Raw genomic sequence first — 13,165 nt, forward strand, 5'->3', positions numbered from 1 at the left:
AACCACGTCAGGTGGGAGAACTTCGATGGGTGCTAATGTCGATAGCGATTGAGCTAGTGGCATCATTTATTGGATTAATTGGGGCAAAAGTAGAATGATGATATGTATGGTGCTTATTAGCATCTAAACTTGCTATGTGAGATTCAAGAACAACTCAATAGGGTGAATAGATGGCTCGGAGTTGTCCTTGGGGTGAAAGGCCCGGGTCATTGAATAAACGTCAATATTCATCCATCGTTTATTATACCGAGGTAGATATGTCGATGTGCGGAAAGGGTGGCTATTGCACCCCTTGAATAGAAGTATTATGGGTCGAGAGCAAAGCTTCATCGCTTGAGTGTTTATCGAGAGGGTTAGTGAGTGAGTATTCCTATAATATTAGACCATCTTAGTGCCAAAAATGACAGGGGAAGAAGTCATTAATGTTCTGGTCAGCTCGATGTGGTCCGGACCCATATGCGTAAGGTTGTCCAAGATGCCTCCAAGATGAAAATGTCAAGCTCATGAGTTGCTACCTGCATGAAGACCATGGTCGGGTGAGGTTTCTCGACCCGATCCATTCGATATGAGTGTGTATGCAAGTAGTCAACAAAAGTAAATCTCATTTTCATTGTGTTGAAGACGAGCTTTTATACCTAGTCATAAAAGGATAAAATATTTTATAAAATATTCTGTGATGAGGTAACCTCTAATTGCCTCAATTAGGCTTTCCTTGGCCTCTTATCCATGTAGGGTGGCAAGTCATAATCACCTACCTAGGACCCTTGTTCATGTGGATAGACGGGTGGAGGATGTCCTTCGTTTTCTACTTTTATCTTAGAACAGTTACATATCAGATGAGGATTAGCAAATAACGTACTTCCCATCATTTATCTCTTCCCCCACGTGAGGCTCTTGCTAGAGAGATCCGACGTCTAGTTCTTCATCTGACATGTTAAGCTTAATCATAACCCTCTCATATCGTCCAACACATTCTCCAGGGATCGCCTCGAGCAGAGGGGGTCAGGCTTCCATCTGCGTATCGCATCGAAGGAGAGGCCCATGGGTCGGACTTCCATGATGTGCAGAACTACTGGTTTAAGAATTGTGCAAGTGAGCCATTTAGATCCACTTATTTACTCGATTTAGATCATCGCATATTTGTTCTCTTTCAGCGGCAGATGTCTGAGGAGAGAAACAGGGAATTGTGGGAGCTTTTGACGATGTTCTTCCCAATCTCACAGAATACATATAGCATGAGTTCAGATGATACAGCTCAGATCCAAAGAACTCAAGCTCCCATGCATGAGCAGATCATCAACGAAAGCATGATATGATATTAAGCTCTCACGCGGAGCAAATTATCGAATGGACAGACGTTGGGAAAATGCATTTGGATGGAACTTGTAGGGAAGAACACTTACTGCCAACATAAACTCGGCACAGAGACGATGACACAGCGTATCAGAAATCTCAAGATGTGTTCAGCGAACTGCAGACACCTGCATGTGCAGGCATCCTCATGGCTGGACATGCATCGAATTCTCCACGTAAATAGTCATTGAGCCACACAAGAATCCAATTTCTGCTCTTTCACGGACTGCTTGATGAGACGGAGAGTCGGGTGGAGAGAGACAGAGACGGTCAAAGGGACCTTCCGCACTCGCTGTGGTGGAAGGCGCGACGCAACCACCGACAGGTTTGCGCGCCGCTCAGCCTTTATTTTTGCTTTACTCAGCCTTAGAAAAGGAGGATTGAGGAATCTGCTACACGTTGTCGCTTCGCCATCCCTCAGCGGTAGAGCGCCCCCACTTGGGCAATCAAATGCGAGGAATCAACATGAGGATGGCATCGACTTCACCAAATGTTACCGCAAGTAGTTTGATTTCTCTTCTCTTCGTTCTCAGTGTTTCACACGCACATCTGTAACCCATCTACCATGGCAAGGCCTTTTACTTGTTGCTCTCTCTCTCTCTCTCGATCCAGAGGTGGTTGGAGAGAGGCCATTGTACAAGGACGAAGAGCTCGGGCAGGTTTGCTTTCCCTGCATTATTGCTGCTCTCCATGTACCTCTTTCTGGATTTCTCCTTAAATACTAGGAAGTACCCATGTGAACCTTGTTACTAAAAGGTTGACGAAAGAAAAAGCTGAGGTGGGGAAGGAGGAAGGCACGGGGCCGCCGTGGTCATGGCGGGGACCATCCTGGCCATGGAGAAATGTCCAAACTCGGGCGGCGACTCCATTACAAGAAGCTGCGGAATCGAATTGGTGATGGAACAGCGATCATTTTGTTTACCTCTTCGCATCAGAATGTTGGAATCTTGAAGGACGGGGAAAAAAAAAGGTCTTTTTGAGGCTGAAATCTTCGCGAAGTGGGATCAACCAAATGAACGACGCATAACGCGGTGTGCACCGTGGAATTCTCGTCTTCTACCGCCTCCGCTCCTTCTCCTCTTCAATAAAAATCTTATCTTGTATTTTTTCCTTCTTCTTGGGGAGATGAATAACAGCACATTGGGTTTAGATTAGTTTATTTGGTTCTCTCCATGTTCAATCATTGTTGGAATTTCGATTATATAGATTGGAGGTTCTCGGATTGGTGGTGCAGGGGAGGGAGGTGGGAGAAATGGGGAGCATCGGCAGCGAGGAGCCGGCGCAGTGGGAGAAGGCGGAGGGCGGTGGCACTGTTGGGGAGGAGGAGAGGATACTGGTTTCGGTGAGGCTGAGGCCGCTCAATGCCAAGGAGTTGGAGCGCAATGACACCTCGGATTGGGAGTGCATTGATCGCACCACCGTCGTCTTCAAGAACAACCTCCCCGACCGATCCATGTATCCGACAGCCTATACTTTTGGTGAGTGCTTTCCAATTGCTTTAACTTTGTTTTCCTGTTTTATTGTCCATTCTTGCTCTGGTAATGCGGATGAGAACGAACGGATACTGCATGTCCTAAATGAATTGGATAATGTTTCGGAAATCGATTGCATCTGACTAAGCTTCTTCTTAACAATGTGGTGATTCTTGATGCTCAAGAAAATTCTGGTCTTGTTAACACACACACACACCAAGCAAGATGCTTCTCTAGGATATAAAATTGTTTTATAGCAACAACGAATATTGCTTCATATTAATAATATCATATTTTTGAACTTATAATACCTCTGTCTCACCATCTATCAAGGAGATACAATTCATGTTGAACATCTCTGTCCAGGTAATGTACTTGGCTCTGTCACTCAGGAGCAGCATGCCAAGAACATGTTTTCTCTTTCTTGGCAATGCTAAAAGATGTATCTAAATATTTGATTGGGCTTTTCTCAAAATCTAGAATTAGAAAAAAGTATATGTTCTTCTTTCTTACTGTTAAGATATTTTCCATCTAAACTTTGTTTTCTTCTTGGTCGATAGACAGAGTTTTCGGGTCAAAGTGCGGCACAAGGGATGTGTACGAGGAAGGAGCCAAGGAAGTTGCTCTTTCTGTTGTAAGTGGAATTAATGGTATGAAACTTCTCTCTCTATACCTTACAAAGATTAATCCATCTATTTATTTAGCCATTGCTAACAGGCACCTGATTGCTACTTGTTATCATGAGCTAATTTATGCTGCATGTGTTTTGTTTCAGCAACTATATTTGCCTATGGGCAAACTAACAGCGGAAAGACATACACAATGACAGGGATAACCGAGTATAGTGTAGCAGATATCTATGACCACATAAAGAGGGTATCCTCTGATCGTTATCTTCTAGTAAAAGATGAGCTTCTGTATATTTTTTGAATGTTCATTTCATAAGGGGAGATTATTCGGATTTCACAGAATGAGGAGAGAGAATTCATTCTAAAATTCTCAGCTATGGAGATATACAATGAAGTGGTTAGGGATCTCCTCAGTATGGATGGTTCCCCTCTTAGGCTACTTGACGATCCAGAGGTAACGGAGTGTTCTTACTAGATGTTTCAGTAATCTGTATTTTCCATAATCTTATTAGTTATGCTTCATAGAGAGGAACCATAGTGGAGAAACTTACAGAGGAAACTCTGAGGGATGAGAACCACCTCAAGGAGCTTCTTTCCACATGTGAAGGTGCAATGCTGCATGCCTGATGATCGTGCATAATTTCTTACTGAACTCTGTACATTTACTGTATCGCATTTTCTAGTGCAGCACAAAGACAGACAGGGGAAACCTCCCTAAATGAAATGAGCTCACGATCACATCAGATACTCAGATTGGTTTGATTCTTTGACCAGATTAATATAAATTATCATACTCCATTTTGATGGAACTTTTGGAACTAACCCATTTTTTTTTGTCTATCCTTGTAGACAATTGAAAGTTCTGCTCGAGAGCTTCTGAATAGGAACAGCTCAAGCACTCTTGCAGCCACCATGGTAGAATTTTTTTCTTAAGAAATCAGTTATATCATTTTTGTTCCACATGACAACACAGTTTGACTATTTTCTTCGGACAGAATTTTGTTGATCTTGCAGGGAGTGAACGAGCATCTCAAACTGGTGCTAGACTGAAGGAAGGCTGCCACATTAATCGAAGCTTGCTTACCCTTGGAACTGTCATACGCAAGCTAAGGTTGTTGAATATTACTGTGCATTGGCAATCATTCAAGTTTGTAATATTTAGTTCTTGTTAACAAGATTCTTTAAAGATATGTTTCATGTACCTTGTTTTGGATAAATGAATTTCAAAACCTAAGATACCAAGACACTGTTTTAATTGTGTCCTCCACAAAAAAGCTTCAGATAAAAGCTGAAATTTGCTTCTACTCTTTCTTTTATTGCACTTCTTTTTCCTAGTAGCTTGCATGAGACATCCTGCTGCCACTAGTACAAGTTCATAGCTATTGCTGTCAGCAACATGTCATCTCTCTCTATATATACAATACATCTATATGTACATGTACATACAAGTTTACAAGTATTCTTTGGTTAGGAGAAGTCTGATGTTAGTTTAATATCCAATTGACCAGTCGTTTACCATTTGTTAGTTAAATGTAAATGCACATATACATGTGGTTAGGACTTAGGAGAAAGTTGTTGTTGGTTATATTTGGTCGATGAGTTGCTTTCGTATCTTCCAACGGTGCATATATCCCAGAGGGTGTATGTACCATAAAGAGATTTTAGATTTCTCCACAGTTGATTTGCTTTTGGCCTCAACTAGCTGAATAGTAATGTTTTGTTCTTCGGTATATTATTTTTGTATGTATTTCAGCTTTCATTACATGATCTTGATACAGCAAGGGAAGAAATGGGCATATTCCATATCGAGATTCAAAATTGACACGCATACTGCAGTCTTCCTTGGGAGGTAATTCAAGAACAGCTATTATCTGTACAATGAGCCCTGCACGAAGCCACATCGAGCAGTCCAGGAATACCCTTCTATTTGCAAGCTGTGCAAAACAAGTAGTTACAAATGCACAGGTCAATGTAGTGATGTCTGATAAGGCATTGGTTAAGCATCTACAAAGAGAAGTTTTCAGATTAGAGAGTGAACTGAAATATCCAGGATCGGCCTCCTGTTCTTCTCATTTTGAAGCCCTAAGGGATAAAGATGCTCAGATTGAAAAGGTCATAAAAAAAATTCTAGTTCAGCTATTTATGCAATTCAAATAAAGTTAATGAACAGTAGTCTACTCTCCTCCACTGATTGTTTGAGTATAAGATTCATAGACTATATTGATTCCTTTTTCTTAGAGAAAAATATTCCTTATGAATTCTGAACATGTGGCCTTTTTTGTTTCCTCTTTTAGATGGAGCGAGAAATCAAGGAGCTGATACAGCAAAGAGATCTTGCTCAATCTCAACTCAAAGATTTGCTTGCCACTGTAGATGATGATCAAGCTTCAAGTCAATGGGTACAGTCCCTTGAATATGTGTATTGAAGTTCATATTTCATAACTTGTCATTTGTCTTTGCTGAAGTTTGTTTTCCTTTTTATAGCATGAACTGAGTCACGCCTCTGTATCACATGTGCACAATATGCCTGAGGATGTATGTTCCATTTCTGGAACATCAGGTATTGCATATCAAAGTTCCGAGTTTGGCTCTATAAGTTTTGATGCACCACATCAAAGCAACAATGAATATCATGTAGAGCTTTCTGATAAACTGGACATAGTTCCAGATATCTCACCTAGGCACTCAGTTAGCAGTTCTATGTCTACTGGAATGATCTTACAGCAGACAAGGGACAAAAGTTTTGAAGCCTCATCAAACGATTTTGAAGACCATTACAGGGAAGTTAGGTGTATTGAGATACATGCTTTAGGCACAAATAGAATTGAGGAGTTCAATCCACCATTGACTGAAGAAAGTGATGATCTACCATCTCAGACTGATTTAGACAAGCTTGAAGATACTGGACCACAATCTGTAAGTTATGCATTTCTAAGACCTGAAACGGAGCAATCAGTGAAGAGCATATCAGAGACAATTGATGATTTCATAAAAACATGTCTTGATGATATGTCTCCATGGCCCACAATGCCAAAAATAATGACTTTCAGGGAGTTGCCACTAACTAGAAGCAGAAGTTGCAGGGCAAGCCTTATGACTACGTCATCCTCTTTTTGGACTGAAGAGGCAGAGCAGCATGACAGGAGACCACCTACGAACTTCTTGAATGAGTTTCCTGTCAGCCTTGGCTGGATTCCAAGAAAAATTTCTGTGCCATTGAATGATATAAAAAATGAGGCACACTCATTTGAAGGATCCCAGAACATGGAAGAGCCTATTCCTAGTCATGTCATTGAAGACCAGAATATTAGGATTGTTCCTGAAGAGGATATTACCAATGCCAGTAACTTTTTTTCAGGAGTGGTTCAGATGGCTCAGAGCCAGCATCAAAAGGAACTTACTGATGATCAGGTGTGACTCCTCTTCTCTATAGCGAGATATATCTTTATTTGTGTGTTTGTATAGATATCCTTTCTATGACACTGAATGCCAACAAAAGTCTTGTCCTTGACAATCACCTGCCTACAGTATTCTCACTAATTTTAGCTAATATATATTTGATATGTGGTCTTATGCACATTCACGAGTATGATAAGGTAATCCTAATCATGGGAATTTGGATGACACATTCTCCTTTGAATCCATCATCAGCATCAAATAACTACTAATATAAATGGCAGGGAGCTCTTACCAGCAGCTGTCTTCCTCTTTTGATTCCAAATGTGGATCTAAAAGTAGATGGTCTGTCTTGGATCTGAAGAATGTATGCAAAACATGCTGCGACAGTGAAACGATTAAGAAGTTCATATTTTATAGAGTTTTCTTATTTATGGATCAAGTGGAAGAACAAAACAGTTTTATGGCACAGAAAACAATTTCATTCAGATAATATATATAAAAGAATCAAATTATGTTAACTTTTATATGCTTGAATAAATGAAGATAAACAGTTTTGATAGCAGTAGAAATGACCTAGAAGATATTACAACCACAAATCCTTTTGACATGGTTTCATTTTGTGTTTAAAATTATCGAATTTCACAAATTCCCTTTGTACAAATGTCTATATCCTTTTTCTTTTCTTCTTTGTTAAGGCAATATTTCTGTATTTTTATGAGCTATAGATTATGTCCATGTGCTAGTCTACTATATGGAGGAATTAATTAATAATGAATTAGTAAGTTTGAGACCTAAACCCTATTGCTTGGATATTAGATCAACTCTGTTTATATGCATTTATCAACTTGTACATTTATGTATGTGTATGTTTGAAAAAAAAATATTCCTCATATTATGGGTATGTATAAATTCGTAAATAGTAGAGAACATTACGGGTGGTTAAGGATGGGGATCGAATCTGGCTTGAATAGTAGATGCATCCCATTGATATATGTTTAAATGAATGCATGTGCATATATGTACCTATATAGCATAATTCTTATTTTGTTGCTATGAATGCCATTCTTGACATCCTGTTGTGTGTTTTCTCCAATGGGTAACTATAATAGTAGACTTATCAACATGACTGTAAAAAGTAAAAAATATTTATATGCAGAGTGGGACACAAAAAATTACAGAAAGGAATTGTTTACCCATGAAAAACAAATGCTCTACATGAACAAAGGAGACAGCAAACTTTCACTAATTGTCCCAATAATGTGGATGTATGGCTGAGTTGAGATCCATCATCGAACTCATCTTTGTTAGCAGCATCTGAAGTTTAACTAACTCATGCATGGACAAGAAAAAATAATAATAATTTCCCTTCGGTGCATTTCAGGCCTTTTACTGTGTGATACTGGTCATGCAAATCAAATGGCATCCTTTTTTATCCAAAATTTAACAATTTAACAATCTTAAATTGCAACTGAAGTTGCCTGCTGATATTTCATCACATGCCCAATCAGTTTAATACTGTTCTTATCACCGAGTTTTTGTGTGTTGTCTGATTTTAGGAGACTCAATGGGCCCAAGTTGAAGAATTCGAAGTTGAGAAAACTGTAAAGGATGTTGGAGTAGACTCAGTATTGTATTCTATTGAATCTCCTTCGAGATGGCCAATAGAGTTTCAGAGAAAGCAGCAGGAGATAATTGAACTTTGGCATGCATGCAATGTTTCCTTAGTCCACAGGACTTACTTTTTCCTACTTTTCAAAGGTGATCCATCCGACTCCTTCTACTTGGAAGTGGAGAATAGAAGGCTATCCTTTCTAAGAAACACTTCTCTTCCTGAGCATTCTAACATGATAGTGGCTGAAGATGGTCGTACCATTATGTCCTCCTCAAGGTGCAACCATGTTAAAGTTTCCTCTTTTTCCTTTATTAAAATAGCAGATTTTTAAACTCAAATTTTAGATGTTATAATCAGATTATCATAATCTTTATATTATTTAGAAAGTGTATCTGAAAGTTTGCAATTTGACAGCTTGAGATATCTTCGTCGCGAAAGGCAAATGCTGTACAGGCAACTGCAGAAAAAGTTATCCCTAGAAGAAAGGATCACAATCTATTCCAAGTGGAGAATTGCTCTCAACACGAAACAGAGGAGCCTGCAGCTGGCCCAGCTTGTCTGGACAAAAACTGACATGCCACATGTCAGGGAGAGTGCATCGCTTGTAGCCAAGTTGATTGGATTTCAGGAGCAAGGGGATGCCCTCAAGGAGATGTTTGGACTCAGTTTCATACCACAGCAAACTAACCATAGATCCTTCAGCTTCACATACAGGAAGTCTTTGCTCATGTGAGGAATATGTTCATATGGTTCACAAGGCAGTAAGTCTGCAGAACTGCCTATCATGATTTGACATCAACTTATTCACATCTCTTTTTTCCTTTTTTCCCCAGTGTGTGTATTCTTATGATTCTTTAATTATCAATTCTCCATAGAATTTCTTACAAATTTACTGCATTTACCTGGATGATGAAAAGAACTTCTGTTCTTGCATGCCACTCATGTATCATTTACAAGGCTATTACCAGTCCTGGCTTGTTCTTTTGCATTTCTATTTCCATGTGCATGCTCCATTCTTCATATTTTCTCATATTCTAGGTGGTTCTATGCTGATTCTTCATGTATCATTCTTGTTGCTTAGAAATAAAACTCAAGGTATCTCAATGTGTTTTGCATGAGGATTTAACCCACTGTTCTCAGATAGAATCTTTTTGGAGCTAGTCAACAATGTAATTTTATTGTAATCTCCATGCTATAATACTCCCTTAAAGCATTACTGCAAAGGTATACATTAACTTGTCAGCTAGCAAAACATTTCAAGTAGCTTGCAATATCCTTACCAGAAGAGAAAGGGTTTGCCATATATCTTTGCATGGATTTGTAACCTGTCTCATTTTGCTTAGCTATGTTGTTAGCCTAATCATAAGCAACATAAAGTTAAATCAGTGACACAGCCGAACATTGTACAATTTGGAGAAGCCTCAAGAGAGCTTAAGAGATTTGGCATACGGGGTCTGTTCAAATCTGGAAAAGAACTTGAATGGTTATAAACTTGGGAAAACACTTAAGAATCAAAATGATACAGTATCTGTTATACTAGAGAACTCATGTGAGTAGGGATAGAGAAGGCAAGAGCAACTACTGCAAAAGCAAATCTAGAATGAAGATGATGATATCATAGCATCGGTTTGACTTCCTAGAACATAATGACTTACCAAAGATGGCTTAGATGTTGTGGACCAAAATAATAAATTCCAAGAGAACTGTCACCATGTTCTCGTACTTAAATTGGTTGCCACTGATTAAAGCTGGGTATAGGCTGTATTCTTATAGCTAAACCATGCAGGCAGAGAGAGAGAGAGAGAGAGAGAGAGAGAGAGAGAGAGAGAAGCTGTGACCAGCACATGCACCACATTACCAACAGTATGAGAGATAAATCAGCAGGCCATATGACTGGTCTCCAGCTTGAGAATCTAACAGTGTTGTCTACCTCCCTTTTTTGACGGGGCTACCACTTGAATTGTTCACATAGTTTTTACAAACTGTGAGAAACTTCACTATATAACTCTTATCTGAGGTAAATTGCATAACACACATTTCATGCCAACATCCAAGCTGGCAAGAAGACCCTTGACAATTTTTTTCCAGGCTTCTGTTGAACTATTCTTGTCTATACCAATTATTCTGATCCTGAATCATACCTAACTAAGATTTCCTTATCCCAAATGCTACTAGTCAAGTGCTAGATTTGTGGTCTGATATCTCAGTGGCCAAAAGGAAGCAGCTCAGACATTAAGAAAACCAAAGTTCCCATTTATCCTTTTAGTTATAGATAAATATATCATTACAAGTCTTGGATCATAACTTGGCACAGAAAGGGAAGCATTTTTTAGGTTGATGTCTCATTAGCTTGTTTCAGATTATGTTTCCACAAGACACAGACTGCTTATGCGGTATTTTAAATTGACATAGTTTTTCAATGCTTAGATCACCTTAGTCTAATTTTTTTGAGCTGATATCTGATTGCTAGCATCAGTAAAATTTTCTTATATGGTTCGGCAACTGTGAGGATTTAATTCTGTAGAATGCCCACAGAAAACCAGTGCTGCATCCTTTATTCCTAGCTATATCTGAAACTTGAGAACCGCAAAGCAGTGGCTTTTGCGCTCTCGGTAAGGTCATTTGTACATCAACACACCGCATGCACATTTTGACAATTCAAATTCAAGCAACTGCAAGACATGATTGCAATACTTTTCTTCTAAATCAGCCATAAATACTTTCAAGAAATCTCTCCTTTCTTATGGCACTATCTTATGTCCTTTTAGTATTTTGGTTACATCTGACTTGATGAATAAGTTCTGATGGTTACATATTTACTTTGATGTTCAAATAAATTCTTTAATTAAACAGGTTAGGATTCAGAACATGGTAAAACTAATCCAAAGTAGACTTCTCATCAAAGATTAGTTTGGAAAATACATCTTACAGAATTATACCCCATGTATGTTGTTCATGCTCTGATACAGTCAAGTTTAAAATAGTTCCTCTAGTTTTCTCCCTTTTTTCTGATTTGATTTCTTTTCTTTCACACATCTTATTTGTCCTTTACATTTCTGCCCATGTTTAAATTATGTTCAGCAGCACAAAATTAGGGGAAACAAAAGGAGATTGACGATTGGGATAAATTTGTTGTTGTTGTTGTTGTTATAAGCTTCATAAATAGAATTACAACTGAAGCACTTGGCTGATTGAACCCTGTGGATTCTGCACACACAAGCTTCCACGACTCTGCAGTTACTGCCACCAGTAAATAGTATTTGGAGTAGCAGTGCTACTCAGATTGTTTGATCTCATCCATAAAGTCAACTAAGCTACAGCAAGCATAGAGAGGACTTTCAAATGATGTGAGAAGTCAATGGTGGAAGGAGTCATTGGTCTAAAAGTCAAGGCAAAAGAACAGAAAACGTGTGGAACTTTGCAGAGTGCAACCTCTCAGGGCCTGTGATCTCATAATAAATCTTTTGCCTGCCTGAAAGAGAGAGGAGGAGGAAGAAGAAGAAGAAGAAATGGAAAGGCAACCAATTGCATCCACTGGATCCAAAGGAAACAAGTGGAAGCTTGCTTTACCTTCTTCTCTTTGGCTGGGGATTTGACTGAGCCTTGGTTTTGTAATGGTAATGAAGACTCCAACCCATGGTTTGACTTAGAATTGTTTAGCTTTCTTTGGAGCATGAAACTGATCCCACCTACTGGTTGAATGCAGGTTCATTTAGAATTGGTTCTCTTCTCAGTGGAAGCTTTCCAGTCAACACCTAGAAGATTATTCTATGCAGGCACCAGTCTTTTTTGTGCAGCAATTCAGATGCTGGCCATCACCACACCACACCACCACACAAATCTTGTTCTGCCAAAGCAAATTCTGGATTCCTGAACAGTCTATGTGACCTGTTCTTCCAATGCTTGCTTTTAGCACCACAAACACCAACTTCAAGAAGGTGAGCTTGCTCAAATGGACCTGCAAATTTGGAGCTGGTCTTAAAAAAATCTCTACCAGAGAAGGTGATCAGCATTAGCATTCAAGTGGATGATTGTATCATCTCTAAGATTCTTGGAAAGCTATGTTCCACACAGAGATTTGCTCCAAGGATGATAACTTGATGATCAGGGAATACAAGCCAAGAAGGAAAAAGTAAAAGATGATGACACAAGGGAAGATAAAGTTGGCAAGCTTAAAGTGAAAGGCCACCTATTCAAAGTTGCATCGCCTTCAAGACTACTACATGCATCTCCATCAATTGCCATCAGCTCCTCCAATAAAGAAAAAAGCAAGCAAAGAAAAAGAAAAGACCACTTAGTAATGCTATTTTCCTTTCATTTTTTTTCCTTTTTCTCATGATGGCTTAGCATGATTCTCGCAGCCATCCTGCAATAATGTCAATGGTGCTAATCCAGCATGGTGTGTAAACAGATAATGTAAAAGAAGACATACTATATATTATATATATTTCTTTTCTTATTAGGTATCATTTTATATTGATTTACTGCGGCGTCAGTGTGCCGTAATAACCGCGAGTTTGCGCACTCGGCGACACGCAGTGTTTCGGGAGCGATTTCGGCACCCCGAACCGAGAATTCCTCCATCCCCCGCTCCCACTCGTTTCGTCGAACACTCTTCTCAACCATCCCGCTTCCGACACGTCCATATATGACGTCACCTTACTGAGAGTTGATAGTGTTGTACAGGTCGTTTGCTGCGG

General features: G+C 39.3%; 1 protein-coding gene across 3 annotated transcripts; it reads left to right on the forward strand.

Moving 5' to 3' along the window:
- Window positions 1-1,620: 1,620 nt before the first annotated feature.
- On the forward strand, window positions 1,621-12,924 carry LOC135643060 (kinesin-like protein KIN-7J). Of its 3 annotated transcripts, none has more exons than XM_065159607.1 (17): window positions 1,621-2,012; window positions 2,110-2,453; window positions 2,588-2,831; window positions 3,386-3,475; window positions 3,601-3,701; window positions 3,795-3,908; window positions 3,980-4,061; window positions 4,143-4,210; window positions 4,304-4,369; window positions 4,450-4,565; window positions 5,233-5,566; window positions 5,749-5,853; window positions 5,939-6,865; window positions 8,410-8,741; window positions 8,880-9,226; window positions 11,547-12,082; window positions 12,172-12,924. In XM_065159607.1, exons 3-15 carry the CDS (start codon window positions 2,606-2,608, stop codon window positions 9,196-9,198), a joined length of 2,880 nt encoding a protein of 959 aa, XP_065015679.1. In that variant the 5' UTR covers window positions 1,621-2,012; window positions 2,110-2,453; window positions 2,588-2,605; the 3' UTR covers window positions 9,199-9,226; window positions 11,547-12,082; window positions 12,172-12,924. The 3 variants fall into 3 exon arrangements, with proteins under 3 accessions (XP_065015679.1, XP_065015676.1, XP_065015678.1); XM_065159604.1 differs by having other exon boundaries at window positions 11,620-12,082; XM_065159606.1 differs by having other exon boundaries at window positions 2,110-2,384; window positions 11,620-12,082.
- The last annotated feature ends 241 nt before the right edge of the window (window positions 12,925-13,165 follow it).

This window comes from Musa acuminata, chromosome BXJ3-7 (assembly GCF_036884655.1).
Source record: "Musa acuminata AAA Group cultivar baxijiao chromosome BXJ3-7, Cavendish_Baxijiao_AAA, whole genome shotgun sequence".
Lineage (NCBI taxonomy): Eukaryota > Viridiplantae > Streptophyta > Magnoliopsida > Zingiberales > Musaceae > Musa > Musa acuminata.

Excerpts from the sequence above, each read along its gene's own strand:
- LOC135643060 (XM_065159607.1), top strand. The coding sequence starts at position 2,606 with ATGGGGAGCATCGGCAGCGAGGAGCCGGCGCAGTGGGAGAAGGCGGAG. Across the intron at positions 4,211-4,303 it reads CACATCAGATACTCAGATTG|ACAATTGAAAGTTCTGCTCG; the intron begins GTTTGATTCTTT and ends CTATCCTTGTAG. Across the intron at positions 8,742-8,879 it reads ACCATTATGTCCTCCTCAAG|CTTGAGATATCTTCGTCGCG; the intron begins GTGCAACCATGT and ends GCAATTTGACAG.